This window comes from Hordeum vulgare, chromosome 5H (genome assembly GCF_904849725.1).
Source record: "Hordeum vulgare subsp. vulgare chromosome 5H, MorexV3_pseudomolecules_assembly, whole genome shotgun sequence".
NCBI lineage: Eukaryota > Viridiplantae > Streptophyta > Magnoliopsida > Poales > Poaceae > Hordeum > Hordeum vulgare.
This window is the reverse complement of record NC_058522.1, coordinates 265,054,945-265,069,603: the sequence shown is the minus strand read 5'-3', so window position 1 is coordinate 265,069,603 and position 14,659 is coordinate 265,054,945. Positions and strand designations below refer to the sequence as shown.

General features: G+C 43.6%; 1 protein-coding gene across 1 annotated transcript; it reads left to right on the top strand.

Annotated features, from left to right (window-relative positions):
* Nucleotides 1–4,773: 4,773 nt before the first annotated feature.
* LOC123394922 (tubby-like F-box protein 14) lies at nt 4,774–10,910 on the top strand. The gene is made up of 5 exons (XM_045089808.1): nt 4,774–4,973; nt 6,649–7,117; nt 7,538–7,625; nt 9,663–9,795; nt 9,885–10,910. Exons 2-5 carry the CDS (start codon nt 6,770–6,772, stop codon nt 10,633–10,635), a joined length of 1,320 nt encoding a protein of 439 aa, XP_044945743.1. The 5' UTR covers nt 4,774–4,973; nt 6,649–6,769; the 3' UTR covers nt 10,636–10,910.
* Nucleotides 10,911–14,659: the final 3,749 nt, after the last annotated feature.

Here is a 14,659-nt window from a genome sequence, read left to right as displayed (position 1 = left end):
TAAACAGGGAGTTCAATTTAGACACGCATACGTTGTGAACGGTCGCTAGAAGCACATGGCAAGAGAACGGGGTGGTGGTGATAGTTTTTACCATGTTTAGCTTGGCAAGGGTGGTATTTTATAAAAACTGCGACAACAGTTCCTTGCTTTAAGTTTTTTTTTTGCGAAAATTGTCATCCATCGATTGGAGATCCTGTGGCTCGCCAAGATGCTCTCCCTGCAGATAACATTAGGGTTAAATTTTGGTTGGGAATATCTAGTAGGTCCTTCAACGACACATATCTCGGTATGTTTATGGAAGTGGATAATTCTTCCATTTGTATCGACTAGTAATTACGTACGTGGAGTGAACATTTATAATAGACATAATAATAATTATTATATTGCACATTATTATTAGGCAAACTATAGATTGGATGTTAATAGTAGGGATTTGGAATTTTGGAATGGTGAATAAATATTAGCCGGTTTTATATATGGACGAGGTTAGCGAGCGCCAGTGCGCTAGTTCGTTTGATCGAGGATACCTTCGTATTACGAAAGGACACCCTAAGAAGGGCAAGCGGTCCATCACGTGCTCTTCCAAAAATAGAAAACATCATGATACACGACAATCTCCCTTGTACCCACGTGATTCTGAGATGTTATCACATAAACCAACCAAGATCTTGTCCCATGTGCATTAATTTGTCGTTTCATTTTTTAAAAGCCATAACTTTTGATTCGAGCATCGAAATTGAGAATAGTTTTTGCCGTTGGGTTTCTCGCAACGAGTTCTTCAAAACTAGATCCCATATGAATAGGTTTCAATGAACTTTTTTTTCTTTCAAGCAACTTCATGTGTTGCAGAGGCTAGTGCTATAGGAAAGCAACTCCTTTCCCCCCAGTATGACTACCCATCAGTGAATGATCCTTCTAGGTTAGTTACCATCACTGCCAATTGACTAGCTTCACCTCTAAGTCACCTACCATAAGGACAACTCCAACATGGATCACCAAATTGCCCCAAATGTCCGCATCGGCTTCTCTAGACACCTTTAACCACCTACGGTCACCTAATTTGTTTGAACAAGTTCATTCGTTCGAAATCCTCCAAACTGAACAACGAGGGGGTGTTCTTAGGGCCCCTCAACGTCCATTGCTCCCATGACCAGCTTCACAACCCCCTCTATGACCATTCGTCTAGTATCTACGATCATACCAAGGGCTACAACCCCGAGGAGATGAAATTATTGACGCATCTCTATGACACGATCTTAATTGAAAGAGATCTAAAACTTTTACGTATTAGCCGAATATGGTCTTGGTAATGTTTCTGTTTATGAGGATTGGATAACTGGACACATGGTTTTAGACAACTGTATGGTTGATTGTGGGCAACTGGATACATGTTTTTAGACAACTGTATGATTTATTGTGGGCAATTGGATACATGGTTTTAGGCAACATTATGGTTGATTGTAGGAAATTATGACACTAAAAAAGGGATAAGAACATACACGTGTTCATTTTTGGAGGGGGCGACAAATAAACTTAATCCAGTAAAAACACTTCGTGGTTTTAGTTATGTCCCCATGACTAGCTCCACACCGCTCCCCCTCTATGATCATTCGCCTAATATCTACGATCATACCAAGGGATCCAACCCCGGGGAGATGATATTATTGATGCATCTCTATGACACAATCTTAATTGAAAGGTATTTGAAACTTTTACATATTAGCCAAACTATGGTCTTGATAATGTTTCCATTCATGAGGATTGGGCAACTGGATCCATGGTTCTAGGAAACTATATAGCTGATTGTGGGCAACTATATCCGTTGTGCCCCCGTTCACCTCTATAGCTGCACAACCGAGCCATCCTCCGAAATGCCCGGCAAAAACATGGGGAAAGCTGAGTGCCTCCCATGGTGCCGAATCCCAGCAAAAATCACACCAAAGTCGCCGAAACCCTCGCTTTGTTGTGGTCGGAGAGAAATGGGGAAGGAGAACACTTACTTGTGGCTAAACAGTGAAGCAACTAGAATGCCAAAAAAAACGTGATGATAAAAGTTAGTACAATCTCCAAGCAAATACAGTGATTCTATTTCCTAAAAGTAGTAAAAAAACAACTAATTGCATCCAGACTATGCTTGTTTTTTGCACGAGAACAATCAGGCACTCCAATTGTGTGATAGACTTTTCCAAAAAAACAACAACTATAGCTTGCAGATTTGGAACAACTTTACTTGTATTGTAGACAACTCATGCTAAAAGGTGAAGAAGCTAGAATGCGAAAAATAGTACAATACCAAACATTTGCATATAAACCCTGCAAGTTGCCCGTAATCCTACCAATAGTTGCCTCTTTTTTGCAAGGCTGGTTGTAGTTGTTTCCTACCAATAGTTATCAATTTTCACTACATGTTGAGGTATTACAGAAACTTGTTCTTTGCAAAAAATCAACTCCCCCTCTCCCGCAAACTAATTTGCTCTCCCATATTCGCGATCCCAGTCTTGCTGCCCCCCCCAAATATAGTTGTGTTGCTTTTATATTTCCCCACATGCTGCATGCTTGTTGTATAAGTAGTTACCTCTGTTTTGTATTAAGTCACTTTCTTTCATGTGGTTACTTGCCTCTGATAGGGTTACTTTAGCCAGTTGTACATGGCGGATCCAGATTTCTTTTTTAAGTACAAGATGGATATGGAGGGGTGGTGTGAGAATTTATTTTGGGCGGATGGTCCAGCATCGAAAGCTTATGTTGCGGCTTATCATGATTGTGCCTAGTTCAATGCAACCAACCTTACAAAGATGTCTAACCTTGAGGGTGCACAAACATGAAATGATAGGCAAAAATTAAAAGTTGTAAATTAAAAAAACAAAAATAAGCAACTATATTCTCTAACATAGGCAACTCTAGTGTGATTCATGGGCAACTATTAAAAAACGAAATGTGTTATCCAATTATGCCATTTTCTATGGGAAAAACTTCAGCATAATTTTCTATAGCCTACTTTCTTTATCATGTCCTTCTTGAAAAGTGCCTTTATGAGATTACAGTTCCCAGACTTTTGACCACAATGGCCACCCCTGCCTCATAACCTTCAAACCACCGTGCCCTCCACCCCCCGACTAAAAAAATCTTTGAGCCGCCCATCTCGATTTAGTAGCCACGTAGGTCACTACCGGTCAACGTCATGCCCCTGTTCAGCTCCGTGGTCGCGCAACCAATCCATCCTACGAAACGTCTGGGAAAACCTCGAATTGAGCACGACAAAAACACGTGAAAAAGTGGGTGCATGGCATACCTCTGTTTCGCCGTTGATTTGCGCATGTGGTCGCCTCCCGAGATGCCAAAATCCTGGTGAAAATCACACCAAACTTGTCGAAACCCTCGCTCTATCGTCGTTCGAGCGAAATGCAGAAGGAGAGCACTAACTTCTGGCAAAAAAGTGAAGCAACTGGAAAAGCCAAAAAAAATCTTGATGGTAAAAATAAGTACAATCTCGAAGCAGAAACACTGATTCTATTTCTTAAAAGTAGTAAAATAGAAAACTAATTGCATTCATGTCATACTTGATTTTGCATGAGAATAGTCACGTAACCCCAGTTCCATGATAGACTTTTCCAAAAACAACAACTACATATTGCAAATTTGAAACAACTTTAGTAATTCTAGGCAACTAATGCTAAAAAGTGAAACAACTATAATGCAAAATAAATAAGTCTTGGTGGTAAAAATCACTACAATCTCCAAGAAAAAACATTTATTCTATTTCTTATAAGTAGTAAAAATAACGCATTCATACATCCTAGCTTGTGTTATTTTTGCTGGCATGTGCGAAAAGTATGAGCGCCTTGCATCAATCGACTTATTCACAAAGACAATAATTACTCATATTAGTTCTGCTAGATATATGTATGAATCCATCCGTCCACCTAGCCCATGTCAGAGACACTTGATCAACACAAGAACCTGATCTACTTGAGAAACTAGTATAAAATGCAGCAACACACGAATGAATATGGTCTCCTCACTCTCCTGTTCTTCTACTTGAGGAACTGAAACTAGCACACACATCTAGCAAGCTAAACTCAGACTTAGGATCTAGCAGCAACACACGAACCTGAGCAGTGAGTTGAGGTAGTGACCATTGAGCAGAGATGAGGAAATAGAGAGACGAATCCTGGGCTGCTGCTGATGAATCTCCTCCTTCCGAGTTCCCAGGCGAGAAGGATGGTTGCAGGGTTCTGTTATCATCTGTACTGGATAGGAAGAGAAGCCAAGGTGAGAGCTGCCAAATCCAAGCGAACAGAGGAAGATAGAGAGGCGGGGTACCTTGTCTTGCTCCATGGCATTAGGATAAAAATAAAGGAACCTTCATGACGGGTGGTCAGGCTCGGAGGCACAATTGGTTGCGGTCATGACAGATGGCTTGGTCGTGAGGGAAGGAAGATATGATGGAAGACGAGGTGAGGAAGAGAGGCCGAGTACGTTATGGCGCTGCTCCTCTGTTTGCGCGGTCGACCGACACATCGGGCTCCTCCTTGACCTCCGAGCACCGACGTCGACACCCTTGTTTTTTTTGACACCTTACTAAATGAAGACAAGGAAAAGGGAATCGGGAAAATGGAATCATTTTATTTTTGGTAAGAAAGATAGCAAAACGATGACCGCTGGCTCTTGTCCTGTAATATGTGCGTTCGAGACAACGAGATAGCCGAGCTGAGCTTTCAAGTATATGGGTTTATATATTCTTGAAATAGTGAATATAGCTACTTTTCCGCGGGCACGTGAACTCCCCTGCCCCTACACTCGCCGAGGCACCACCACTTGTTCTTTCCTTCTCCTCCGCCTACCCTCCATTCCTTCCATTCCCCTCCTCCGATCCAAATGGTGCCCCTGCAATCCGCTCCCGGCGGCCTCCTCTAGCCGCGCCCCCCTCCCCCCACCCCCGCATCGGCTGCGCGGTTCGCTTCGGTTTCAAGGTGCGTGCCTCCTGGATCTTGTGCCTCTCTCTCCAACGGCTGCGTTGGGTGATTCTAGGGGTCTCCGCGTTGTTAGATAAGGGATTGAGTCTGCTGGAGACTGGAACAACGGAATCTTAGGTTCAATGAGATGTTTTGGGCTTCTTTCTGGCTTGATTTTGTGGATTTGATGATAATGCGGTGTATTTTGGGCTTGAATTCGTGGGATCTTGGTAGGAGGAAGGAGGTGGCCTATTTTTTATTTTTGGTGGTTGTACACCTTCGTGGGATTCGGTAATGCAGTCAGTAACCGTTGTGTGTGCATATACATGTAATTCTCTCTTATCCTTCGCTCATTTTCCCGTGTGTAATTCCATGTTTCGTTCTGTTTCCATGCTTGTCTAGCTCGTGAGTGTTACCCCGTGTCATGTGTTGCGACTTGCCAACCAGTTTATTTTATCACAATTTCATCAATTTGCAGGCTGATAAAATTAGAAATATATGATAGTTGGCGTTCTAATGTTTGGAAATGCGTTTTGAAAGGCAGTGAGTTCAAAATGCATCTTTAAGTCACTGTAGTGATTTAGGAATTGATGTTCGATGTTTATAGTCAACTAATATGCTTAAAAGTTCTGTAAGGTTGATAGTATTGTGAGTAGGTTGTTAACTAGATCACCTAGTTGGGGGAATAAAGGTGTGTTTCAGGTCTTCTTATAGCAGATCAAAGAAATACAACTTCTCAATGATCCTAAATTAATAAAATAAAGAAATGTTGTTTTCTTCATAATTCTGAATTTTAAGTAAGGAACTTACGGATATTGATAGAAAATAATGGTTGAGAGTTCTTCTTTTTCTCCGTAGAGATTGCTAGAAGTCATAAAGGAATTTATTGTGTATTACACTATTCGGTAGGAGGCAACTGACGTGACAGGGAAACTGAAATGTAACTGTTTCAAAGTTTTGAGTTCAGCAGATCTGGAATTGTGGGCATTATCCCCCCTCCCCCCTCCTCCCTGATTCATACCATGGTTGTGAATTTGTATTGGAAATAGAAATGGAGTGACTTCACTCTTATCTCACTGATAAATACCCCCTCCGTCTCAAATTAAGTGACTCAACTTTATACTAACTCTGTACTAAAGTTAGTAAAAAGTTGAGTCACTTATATTGGGACAGAGGGAGTAACAGATAGTGCTCAATTGATCAATGGAGTGACTCATTTTTTTTGGTAAAAGCCACATAAATTGAAAGGGAGTTTATTTCCTAGAAAAAATGGATTCTAATGCCATGTGTAAAGATGGGTGCATGGCATTTTTTTTCCAGCATTCTTTTCTTTGTAACTGAAGTTGACTTGCACCATTTGTACCCTTTACTTGCTAGTGCATCATGGTCGAACAACATAGAAATTGGACGAAAGTAATTCGCTCAATTATTATTTCTGTAGTGATGGATTGCTATATACAGTACTATGTAAGCCCCAAAATTGGAAGGGTGTTTTTTCTTCCCTCTTCCAAGCACAGATTGTACTAATTCTTTTCAGAAATTACATAACAAGCTTCAGTTTTAACGTATTTCTTGGAGATGTATTTTTGGCAGTTTTGTTGGGGGTGATAGAATGTAGGCAATCAACATAAATATCTATTCTTTTTCGAAAAGGACTTTCACGGGCTAATATCAGCTAAACATTTTTTTGCAGGCTCTTCATGTTCAGTTTATGTTGACAGTACTTTGGGAGTTGGGATGCTATCTGTACAACTATAGTAGTAGTTTTTTGGGTGTTTCACACAATTGTTTACTGTGCTTGGCTTTTGGAGTGGATGTCGTTTCGTAGCATTGTGCGTGATGTAAGGGATGGCTTTGGGAGCTTATCTCGAAGAGGGTTTGAGGTGAGGTTTCTTGGCCATCGCAGAGGGAAATCTCATAGTGCCGTCCATGAGTTGCAGGATCCAGCCCCTGTGACCCAGAGCAGTTGCTGGGCTAATTTGCCTCCGGAATTGCTTCATGATGTGATTGAGAGGTTGGAGGCCAGTGAGGCTACATGGCCTTCCAGGAAACATGTAGTTGCTTGTGCGGCTGTCTGTCGAACCTGGAGACAGATGTGTCAAGAGATTGTTAAGAACCCAGAGTTTTGTGGAAAAGTTACTTTCCCTGTTTCCTTGAAGCAGGTGATGATATTCTCTTAATCTTTTTTGGTTTCAGTCTCAGTTTCTGTGATCATTGTAGATTCTAGTTAACATATAATCCCACCATCTTAGAATGTAAGTCCTATTTATTTTGTCCCTAAGTCAAACTGTTTTTTAGTCTGACCAAGTTTATAGAAATACACATCAATAGTTTATAAAAAACATCAATACATGTAATATCGAATCAATAAAACTATATAAATATATTTCATGATGTATCTATCGGTAGTGGTTTTGTTTTGTACATGTTGATTTTTTCTATAAACTGGTGAAAATTAAAAATCTTGACTTAGGAACAAAACAAATAGGACCTGCATTTTGGGATGGAGGGAGTATTTGGTTTTGAAATAGCACAATAGAAGCTTCATCTATTCACCAATATGCTTTTTGGTTGGTGTTCAGCCTGGGCCCCGTGATGGAGCCATCCAGTGCTTCATTAAAAGGGACAAGTCTACCCAAACTTACTGCCTATATCTGTGTCTTACCTCCGGTAAGTCTATTCTTAAGTATTTTGTTTTTTGTGCTTAATGCTATTCCTTTGCCTTCATCTGCAACAATCACTTGTGAAGAATGCAAGATCACAACCATTCTTTTTTACTGTAACAACCAAAGAGTGATGTAGTCCATGTATCATAAATAATTATGCATGAGTTGTTGCAGGCTGTTTATTAACCATACTGATAATTGTATTTGTTGTTGTATCGTTAAACAGTCGTGCTCTAGTGCATGCCAATCATTTTTGATTATTGTTATACTCATTGTTTGCTCCTTGTAGTACATGGCTGATGTATACGTTGCTCTTATCTCACAAATCTAGAGTATTAGTTCCTACGTAGCACTATTGTAAAATATCCAGTCAGTTTGCTGTAAGAAGATACATCCTCGAAGTAGGGTTCCCCCCTGCTTTATATTATAAAGCAACGAATACTGATCACAAGGTAACTGTTGGGGCGAACAGCACATCAAGCCCAAAAGGAAAAAAGAAGAAATAAATGCCAACATGGCAGCTCGACAAGCACCACCGCTGCGCGCATCCCACCACGAGCCATGACATGGGACCTCCGCGTACCTAAGCAACACCTCCAAGAAGGAATGCGACGCCAACGATGCTGCTGCCGTACATGTCCTAGGGTTTCCCCCGGCACACGGCAGGGAGCGGGGGATGGGTAGCACCAACGCCCTTCAGGAAGGAATGTCGGCACCCTCAGGCGTCACCATGCCGGAGCCGGATGAACCAACAGGAATTTCTCCCGCATCCCCAAGCACCGCCACCCACTCGAACCGAAGTCATTCAACTATCTTGCCACCCGCAAGCACGCGCCACCATAGTCTTGGACTCATCCACACCGTCCCGCTGCGAACACCACCACGAGGTCAAGAGAGCATAGGCAAGGGCAGAAGCACCGGAGCCGCACGGGAGGGAGCCGCCTCCACCGCTGTCATGTCGGAGGCCTGTGCCTCCGGCACCGACGCGGATTGCCGTCTGGATGCCGCAACCGAGGCAAACCAGGCCACCCGGGCCCGGTCGGGCCCATATCGGTCCCGCGAAGCCCCGGCCACCGCCCTGCTACATGCCGGCAACTGAGCCGCCACCGACCACCAAGCCGACGCACCGCCACCACCTCTAGAGAGCAACGCCGACGCCATGCCCTGCCGCCGGCCCGCCCAGACCCAGATGGGGCCTAGATCTAGGCCTGGTGGGCGCCGCCAGCCCGCATCACCCCGTCGCCAACGCCGCCGCTGCCGCCCAGTGTCCGCCCCCGCCCATGCCAGGAACCCCCGCTGCCGCGCAGGACCGCCCCCGCCCGTGCTAGGAACCCCCGCTGCTGCGCAGGATCGCCGCCGCCTAGGGGCACACCCCGGAGCTGCGCCGGAGGAGCCCCAGGAGGGGAAAGGCCAGGGGTCGCCAGCGTCGCCCGGGCCAGGCCTACGACGACATCGGCGTGGAGGGGGGGGGACTCGTGGAGGGAGGCGCCGGGCGCGGTCGGTCGCCCGCGGGGGTCACCTTCGAATACACCGCAACATATGCACCATCTAGCCAAGCATGTAAGAAGATATATATTAGCCCAAGTTGCAGAGTCCAATAGAAATGGCAATTGTTTTTGGTTGACTAATGTCACTAAAAGACAATGCTCAACCTATCATCTGCTTGGTCCGCATTTGGTCAAGACTCCAGCACAACTTGCAGTTTAAGCTTTGAGCTTCATGGGGCTAGGACTGACAAATGCATCTTATTCCAAATACTAGCCAAGCATGTTTAGTCTTGAAGCCAACTCTGTAAAAGCGAATTTGCTAGATCGAATGCACCACAGCATATGCACCATCTTGGCTAGTATTCCAGCACCTGAGGCTAACATATGTGCACCTACCAGTAACTAGGGCTGCCATTCTTCTTCCAGTTGTCAACTTGTTCTCAACTAATCCCTCAGTGGAAGATCATATATTCCTCTTGCAGTCTTGGCAGCCTACTTGTTAGTATTCATTAATATCAGCTTCTATTTAACATATCATAACACATTTTCTGCAGCTGTGGTCATTGAAAATGGCAAGTTTCTTCTATTGGCGAAAAGATACTCCCGTCCAACCTGTACAGAATATACAATATTTATGAGTGCTGACAATACATCTAGGTCAAGCAACATGTACATTGGAAAACTGAGGTAAACTCAAATATTTTTGACAAGCTGCATCATTTTTCTTTTTGTCTGATTGTGTCTGTAATATCCCTATTACCCCATTGGGCTTTTAGGTCAAATCTCCTTGGCACAAAGTTTGTAATATATGATACCCAACTTCCATGCAACATACCCAATGTTTCACAGTCAGGGAAAACAAGCCGTAGGTTCTACTCAAGGAAGGTGTCGCCGAAGGCCTCATCCAGTACTTACAGTATAGCGCAGGTTTCGTATGAGCTGAATGTCTTGGGGACTCGGGGCCCTAGGCGGATGAACTGTGTTATGAACTCCATACCTGCCTCATCACTTGAGGCTGGTGGCACTGTTCCATGCCAGCCGGACAATGCCGTTGCTCATTCCCTTGATGAGTCATTTGGCAGCATCTCCTTCTCCAAGTCATCCACTAGGGACCGCTCCATCCGATTCAGCAGCACCCGATTCTCTGACATCTCAATAGGTGGCTCCAGGAATGGAGGCCAGGCATTGGGTGATAAAGATGAGTGCAAGGAGTGGCCACTAATTCTCCGCAACAAGGCACCAAGATGGCACGACCAGTTGCAGTGCTGGTGCCTCAACTTTAAGGGCAGGGTGACCGTTGCGTCTGTGAAGAACTTCCAACTTGTTGCTGCGACACAGACTACTGCTGAAGACCGGACCTCTTCACAGCCTGCCCCGCCACCTCCATCTGAGCATGACAAGGTGATATTGCAATTTGGTAAGGTTGCCAAGGACATGTTCACAATGGACTACCGATACCCGCTGTCAGCCTTCCAGGCCTTTGCAATCTGCCTCAGCAGCTTCGACACAAAGCTGGCTTGCGAATGAAATCATCAACATGGGCGCCGATTATGTAAGAGACCGGTGGCCCCCTCAAATTTATCTGGGGCCACCACAGTGTTGTCTGCTGTTCATGATCTATTAACTTGTAGTTGTCACTAGAAAACCGTTGATTAGCTTATTTATTTTTTGATGTTATAGTTGCTCCCTACCGCTGTTGCTCAGCTGTATGACCATTTGTCTTGTTTTCAACAGCTTGCTTTGTAGAGTCTTTGTCTTTCTGTAATAATAACTAGCAGACTTAATTGGGTTGTTGATACTTTGCTTGTGTTGCCCGAAGAGTTCCACATAATCATCCGTGGTCAAGTTTCAGATTTTCTATCTTGCCTTGTCTCAGCAATAAGCCTATCAGTTTGAGGGATCACAATGGCGAATCGCTGGAACACTGGATTCTTGGAAAAATGAATTAAGATTAGGTTCTTAAGATATGGTCACTATATTTCCTTCAGTTCTGGTTGACGATGGCCGCTAGAACTCCAACAACATTGGTTCTACTGACGGCCAGAATAGCCATGATTGATGGGAGGCTGTGGCCAAGGACTCTCAGGCCGGCGACCGGTGCACAATGAGCGCTGGGGGCTCCAACCAGGCGTGGGGCGGCACGATTGACTCCGGGGAACGCCTACCACAAGATCTTCGTCAACAAGGTCGTGCTACCGGCAAGAAAGTTGTCTCGAAGTGCCATTAGTGTCGAGGCTTGTGTTTCCTGCAATGAGACGGGCCATATCCCTGCTTTTTGCCCTCGTGCTGTCTGTGGTATATGTGGTCTATCTGGTCATATGGTTCATTATTGCAAGACTGTTCTTCCATGGGATTGCATCACTCCTGTGTGTGGGTTCCAAGCTAGAGGCAAATGTTTCTATCATATATATCTGTGATTCTAGTTCTGAGAAGCAGATTAAAGATAGAAGCAGTATCATATATATCTATGATTCTAGTTCTAAGAAGCAGATTAAAGGTAGAAGCAGTATCATATGTATCTATGATTCTAGTTCTCAAAAGCAGATTAAAGATAGAAGCAGTATCATATATATCTATGATTCTAGTTCTGAGAAGCAGATTAAAGATAGAAGCAGTAATATTGTTGTCACTGTGATTGAGGGCAAGGCAAGTGTTAGACAAATTGAATTTGCTTTTAATGTCTATCTAGGTTCTGGTGAAGTGGTAAAGCTGCTGCCTTGTGATCATGAAGTCCGGGGTTAAGTCTTGGAAACAACCTCTTACAACAATGTAAGGAAAAGTTGCGTACAATAGACTCAAAGTGACCGAATCCTTCCACGGACCCTACGCAAGCGGAAGCTTCCGCTACATGCACCAGACTGTCCTTTGTCTATCTAGGTTTTGGATGGAGGTGCACAACCAAACCTATTGGCCCTGACACATGTATGAGATTTCCTAATACTGGAGAAGTGGATAATGTAAGTGCATCTAGTGTCCCTTAGTGATTTTGGTGGTTTGAATACTTATAAGTTAAGTATCTAATGTGCTCTTGAGTGTACACAGGATCTATAAGTCACTGAGGAGTTTGAAATATTTGATGAATACCGACCCCTAAAAATGTATATCTTCGGTTGAAGAAATTGGTCTGAAGCTGAAGAATTGAATCGCGAAGAATCTGCGATGAAATTGATATTCCTCATGAAGATATTGAAATTGAGGAATTCGGTGTGTCCTGAAGAAAATCATTTTGAAGACTTTGAAGCATGAAGATTTACTCTTTCTATTTTATTTTCTTCACACTTGAGTAATAGGAACACCGTACTGTTAAAAGGGGTCGAAGTTACACGTTGGAATGAATTTCCTCATGATGCTCAACCCAAGCCTAATCCTACCAAAAGCCTCAAGTGAGGAATACGAGTGACATGAGGACTCTCACAGTTGAGGATTCCGACCGTTTCGATAGCCACGTCACATCATTGGTCTTATCCACACCAACAGTCATATTATTTAAGGGCATTAGTGTCAAATCATGTCGGGATGCTCCCAGGCTATAAATAGCCGCCCCCACAACCATTAGCTGGTTGGCTGCTCCGTTAGAAACTGACACTTGTCATAAGAGCAACCCAATTCCTCAAAGTCTTCGAGCGTAATTCATGTGTGAGGACAAAACCCCAAACACCAAACCACAAACCAGAACCAAGTGATTGAGCATCACTAAAGAAGTTGTTCCTGTGTGGGACTGAAGCCTTTTACCTTTGAGGACCGTGCATCCTCCAGACGGTTAGGCGTCATGGTCTAGAGCCATCCAGGAGTCAATTGTGGATCGCCGGGTGACCAAGTTTGTGAGGGTTTGGAAGTCTGCCCTGAAGACTTACCACGAGTGTTGGGCGAGGACTGTGTGTTCTTAGCCCAAGGAGAATACGGTAGGGACTGTGTGTCCCGGGACTGTGTGTCCTTTGGTTTCAATACCAAGCCGCTCCAAACCAGATGTACAACTATCACAGCAGTTGGAACTGGGTCATCAACTACTGTCTTCGTTGTGAAACGGGTTCTAATTCCTCAACTCCTTACTTTCCTCAGATTATGTGTTGATGAATTTCACTGTTACTGTTTGAAGAATTTGCTGAAGACTTTCTCTGAAATTCCTCAACTCCAAATTCTTCACGCTAGTTAATCCTCATCTGTTTTCTGCGTGCCTGCTCACTGTGCAATCAGTTTTCACATTCCTCACACTGGAAAACTGCTGTTGTGAAACTTTGCACTTCTGATCCTTTACTGTTTCCGCTGTAAGTTAGTCATCAGTGATGAATTTCCTCAAAAGGAATTTCCTCAGTGATGAAATTCTAAAAATCTCCTATTCACCCCCCTCTAGTCGATATAACGCACTTTCAATTGGTATCAGAGCAAGGTACTCCCTTGTTCTGTGTGATTTTGGTTTAACCACCTGGAGTTTTAGTTATGTCGACTGCAGGCATGTTTAAGGTTACTGCAGCATGTCCTACTTTCGAAGGAAAGAACTTTCCCTTCTAGAAGAACAAGATGCAAATGCATCTACAAGCTATTGACAATGATCTTTGGTATATTGTGGAACATGGCGTCCCCATCATCTCTGCTAGTGTCTCTGCTGCGGATGTGAAGAAATTCAAACAACTTGATTCTCAAGCGAAGAATATCATCTGTGGCCATCTGAGCCCAGGCCAGTTTGGAAGAGTGAGTGCTTTGGGCTCTGCAACACTTATCTGGGAGAGACTGTGCAAAGTAAATGAAGGAGTATCAACCCAGCGTGACTCTCGTGTTGATATTCTTCGCAATCTCTTCAATCGCTTCAAGAGGCATGACAATCAAAGCTGCCAAGATACCTTTGATCGCCTCACTGACATATCAAATGAACTGCAAGCACTGGGAGCTCGAGACATTACTGATCACGAAGTTGTGAAGAAACTGCTAAGATCTTTGGATTCTTCATTTGATACTTTAGTACTGATGATTCAAGAAAGACCAAACTACAAGATGCTTGATCCAGCTGATATACTCGAAAGACTCAATACTCATGAATTCCAGCTAGAAGAAAAGAAAGATCTATATGGACCAAGCTAATCTAGACCACGTGCACTGAAGGCTAGAGCAATTTCCTCATCTCAAGAAGAAGATTCAGATGATAGCATCGGTGACCCTGAAGAATTTGGACAGGAGCATGCAATGCTCGTGAGGAAATTCCAGAGGTTTACACGACGTGGGCAGTTCGGTAAATCTTCAAGAAGAGACATGAGGAAATCAGAATCTTCATCTAAGGACTACAAGAAAAGAACCTGCCACAAATGCAAGAAATCAGGTCATTACATTGCTGACTGTCCCCGTTGGGGAAAGAAATCAAAGAAGAAGAAATACAAGGATGACAGTTCTGATGACTCGAAGAAGAAGAAGAAATCTTCAAAATCCTCATCTTCAAAGCCCTCATCGCACAAGAAGACTAGTTTTAGAAAGGCTCGGGCACTTATTGGGAAGGAAATGGATTCCGAGGCAGAATTAGAGGAATGTGATGAAGAAGAGGGTTCTGATGAAGACTCAGAAT

What these genes read in the sequence shown, in the direction of transcription:
- LOC123394922 (XM_045089808.1), top strand. Translation starts at nt 6,770, where the DNA reads ATGTCGTTTCGTAGCATTGTGCGTGATGTAAGGGATGGCTTTGGGAGC. An exon ending in ATATCTGTGTCTTACCTCCG is followed by an intron (nt 7,626 to 9,662) that starts GTAAGTCTATTC and finishes CATTTTCTGCAG; the next exon opens with CTGTGGTCATTGAAAATGGC. An exon ending in ATGTACATTGGAAAACTGAG is followed by an intron (nt 9,796 to 9,884) that starts GTAAACTCAAAT and finishes TTGGGCTTTTAG; the next exon opens with GTCAAATCTCCTTGGCACAA.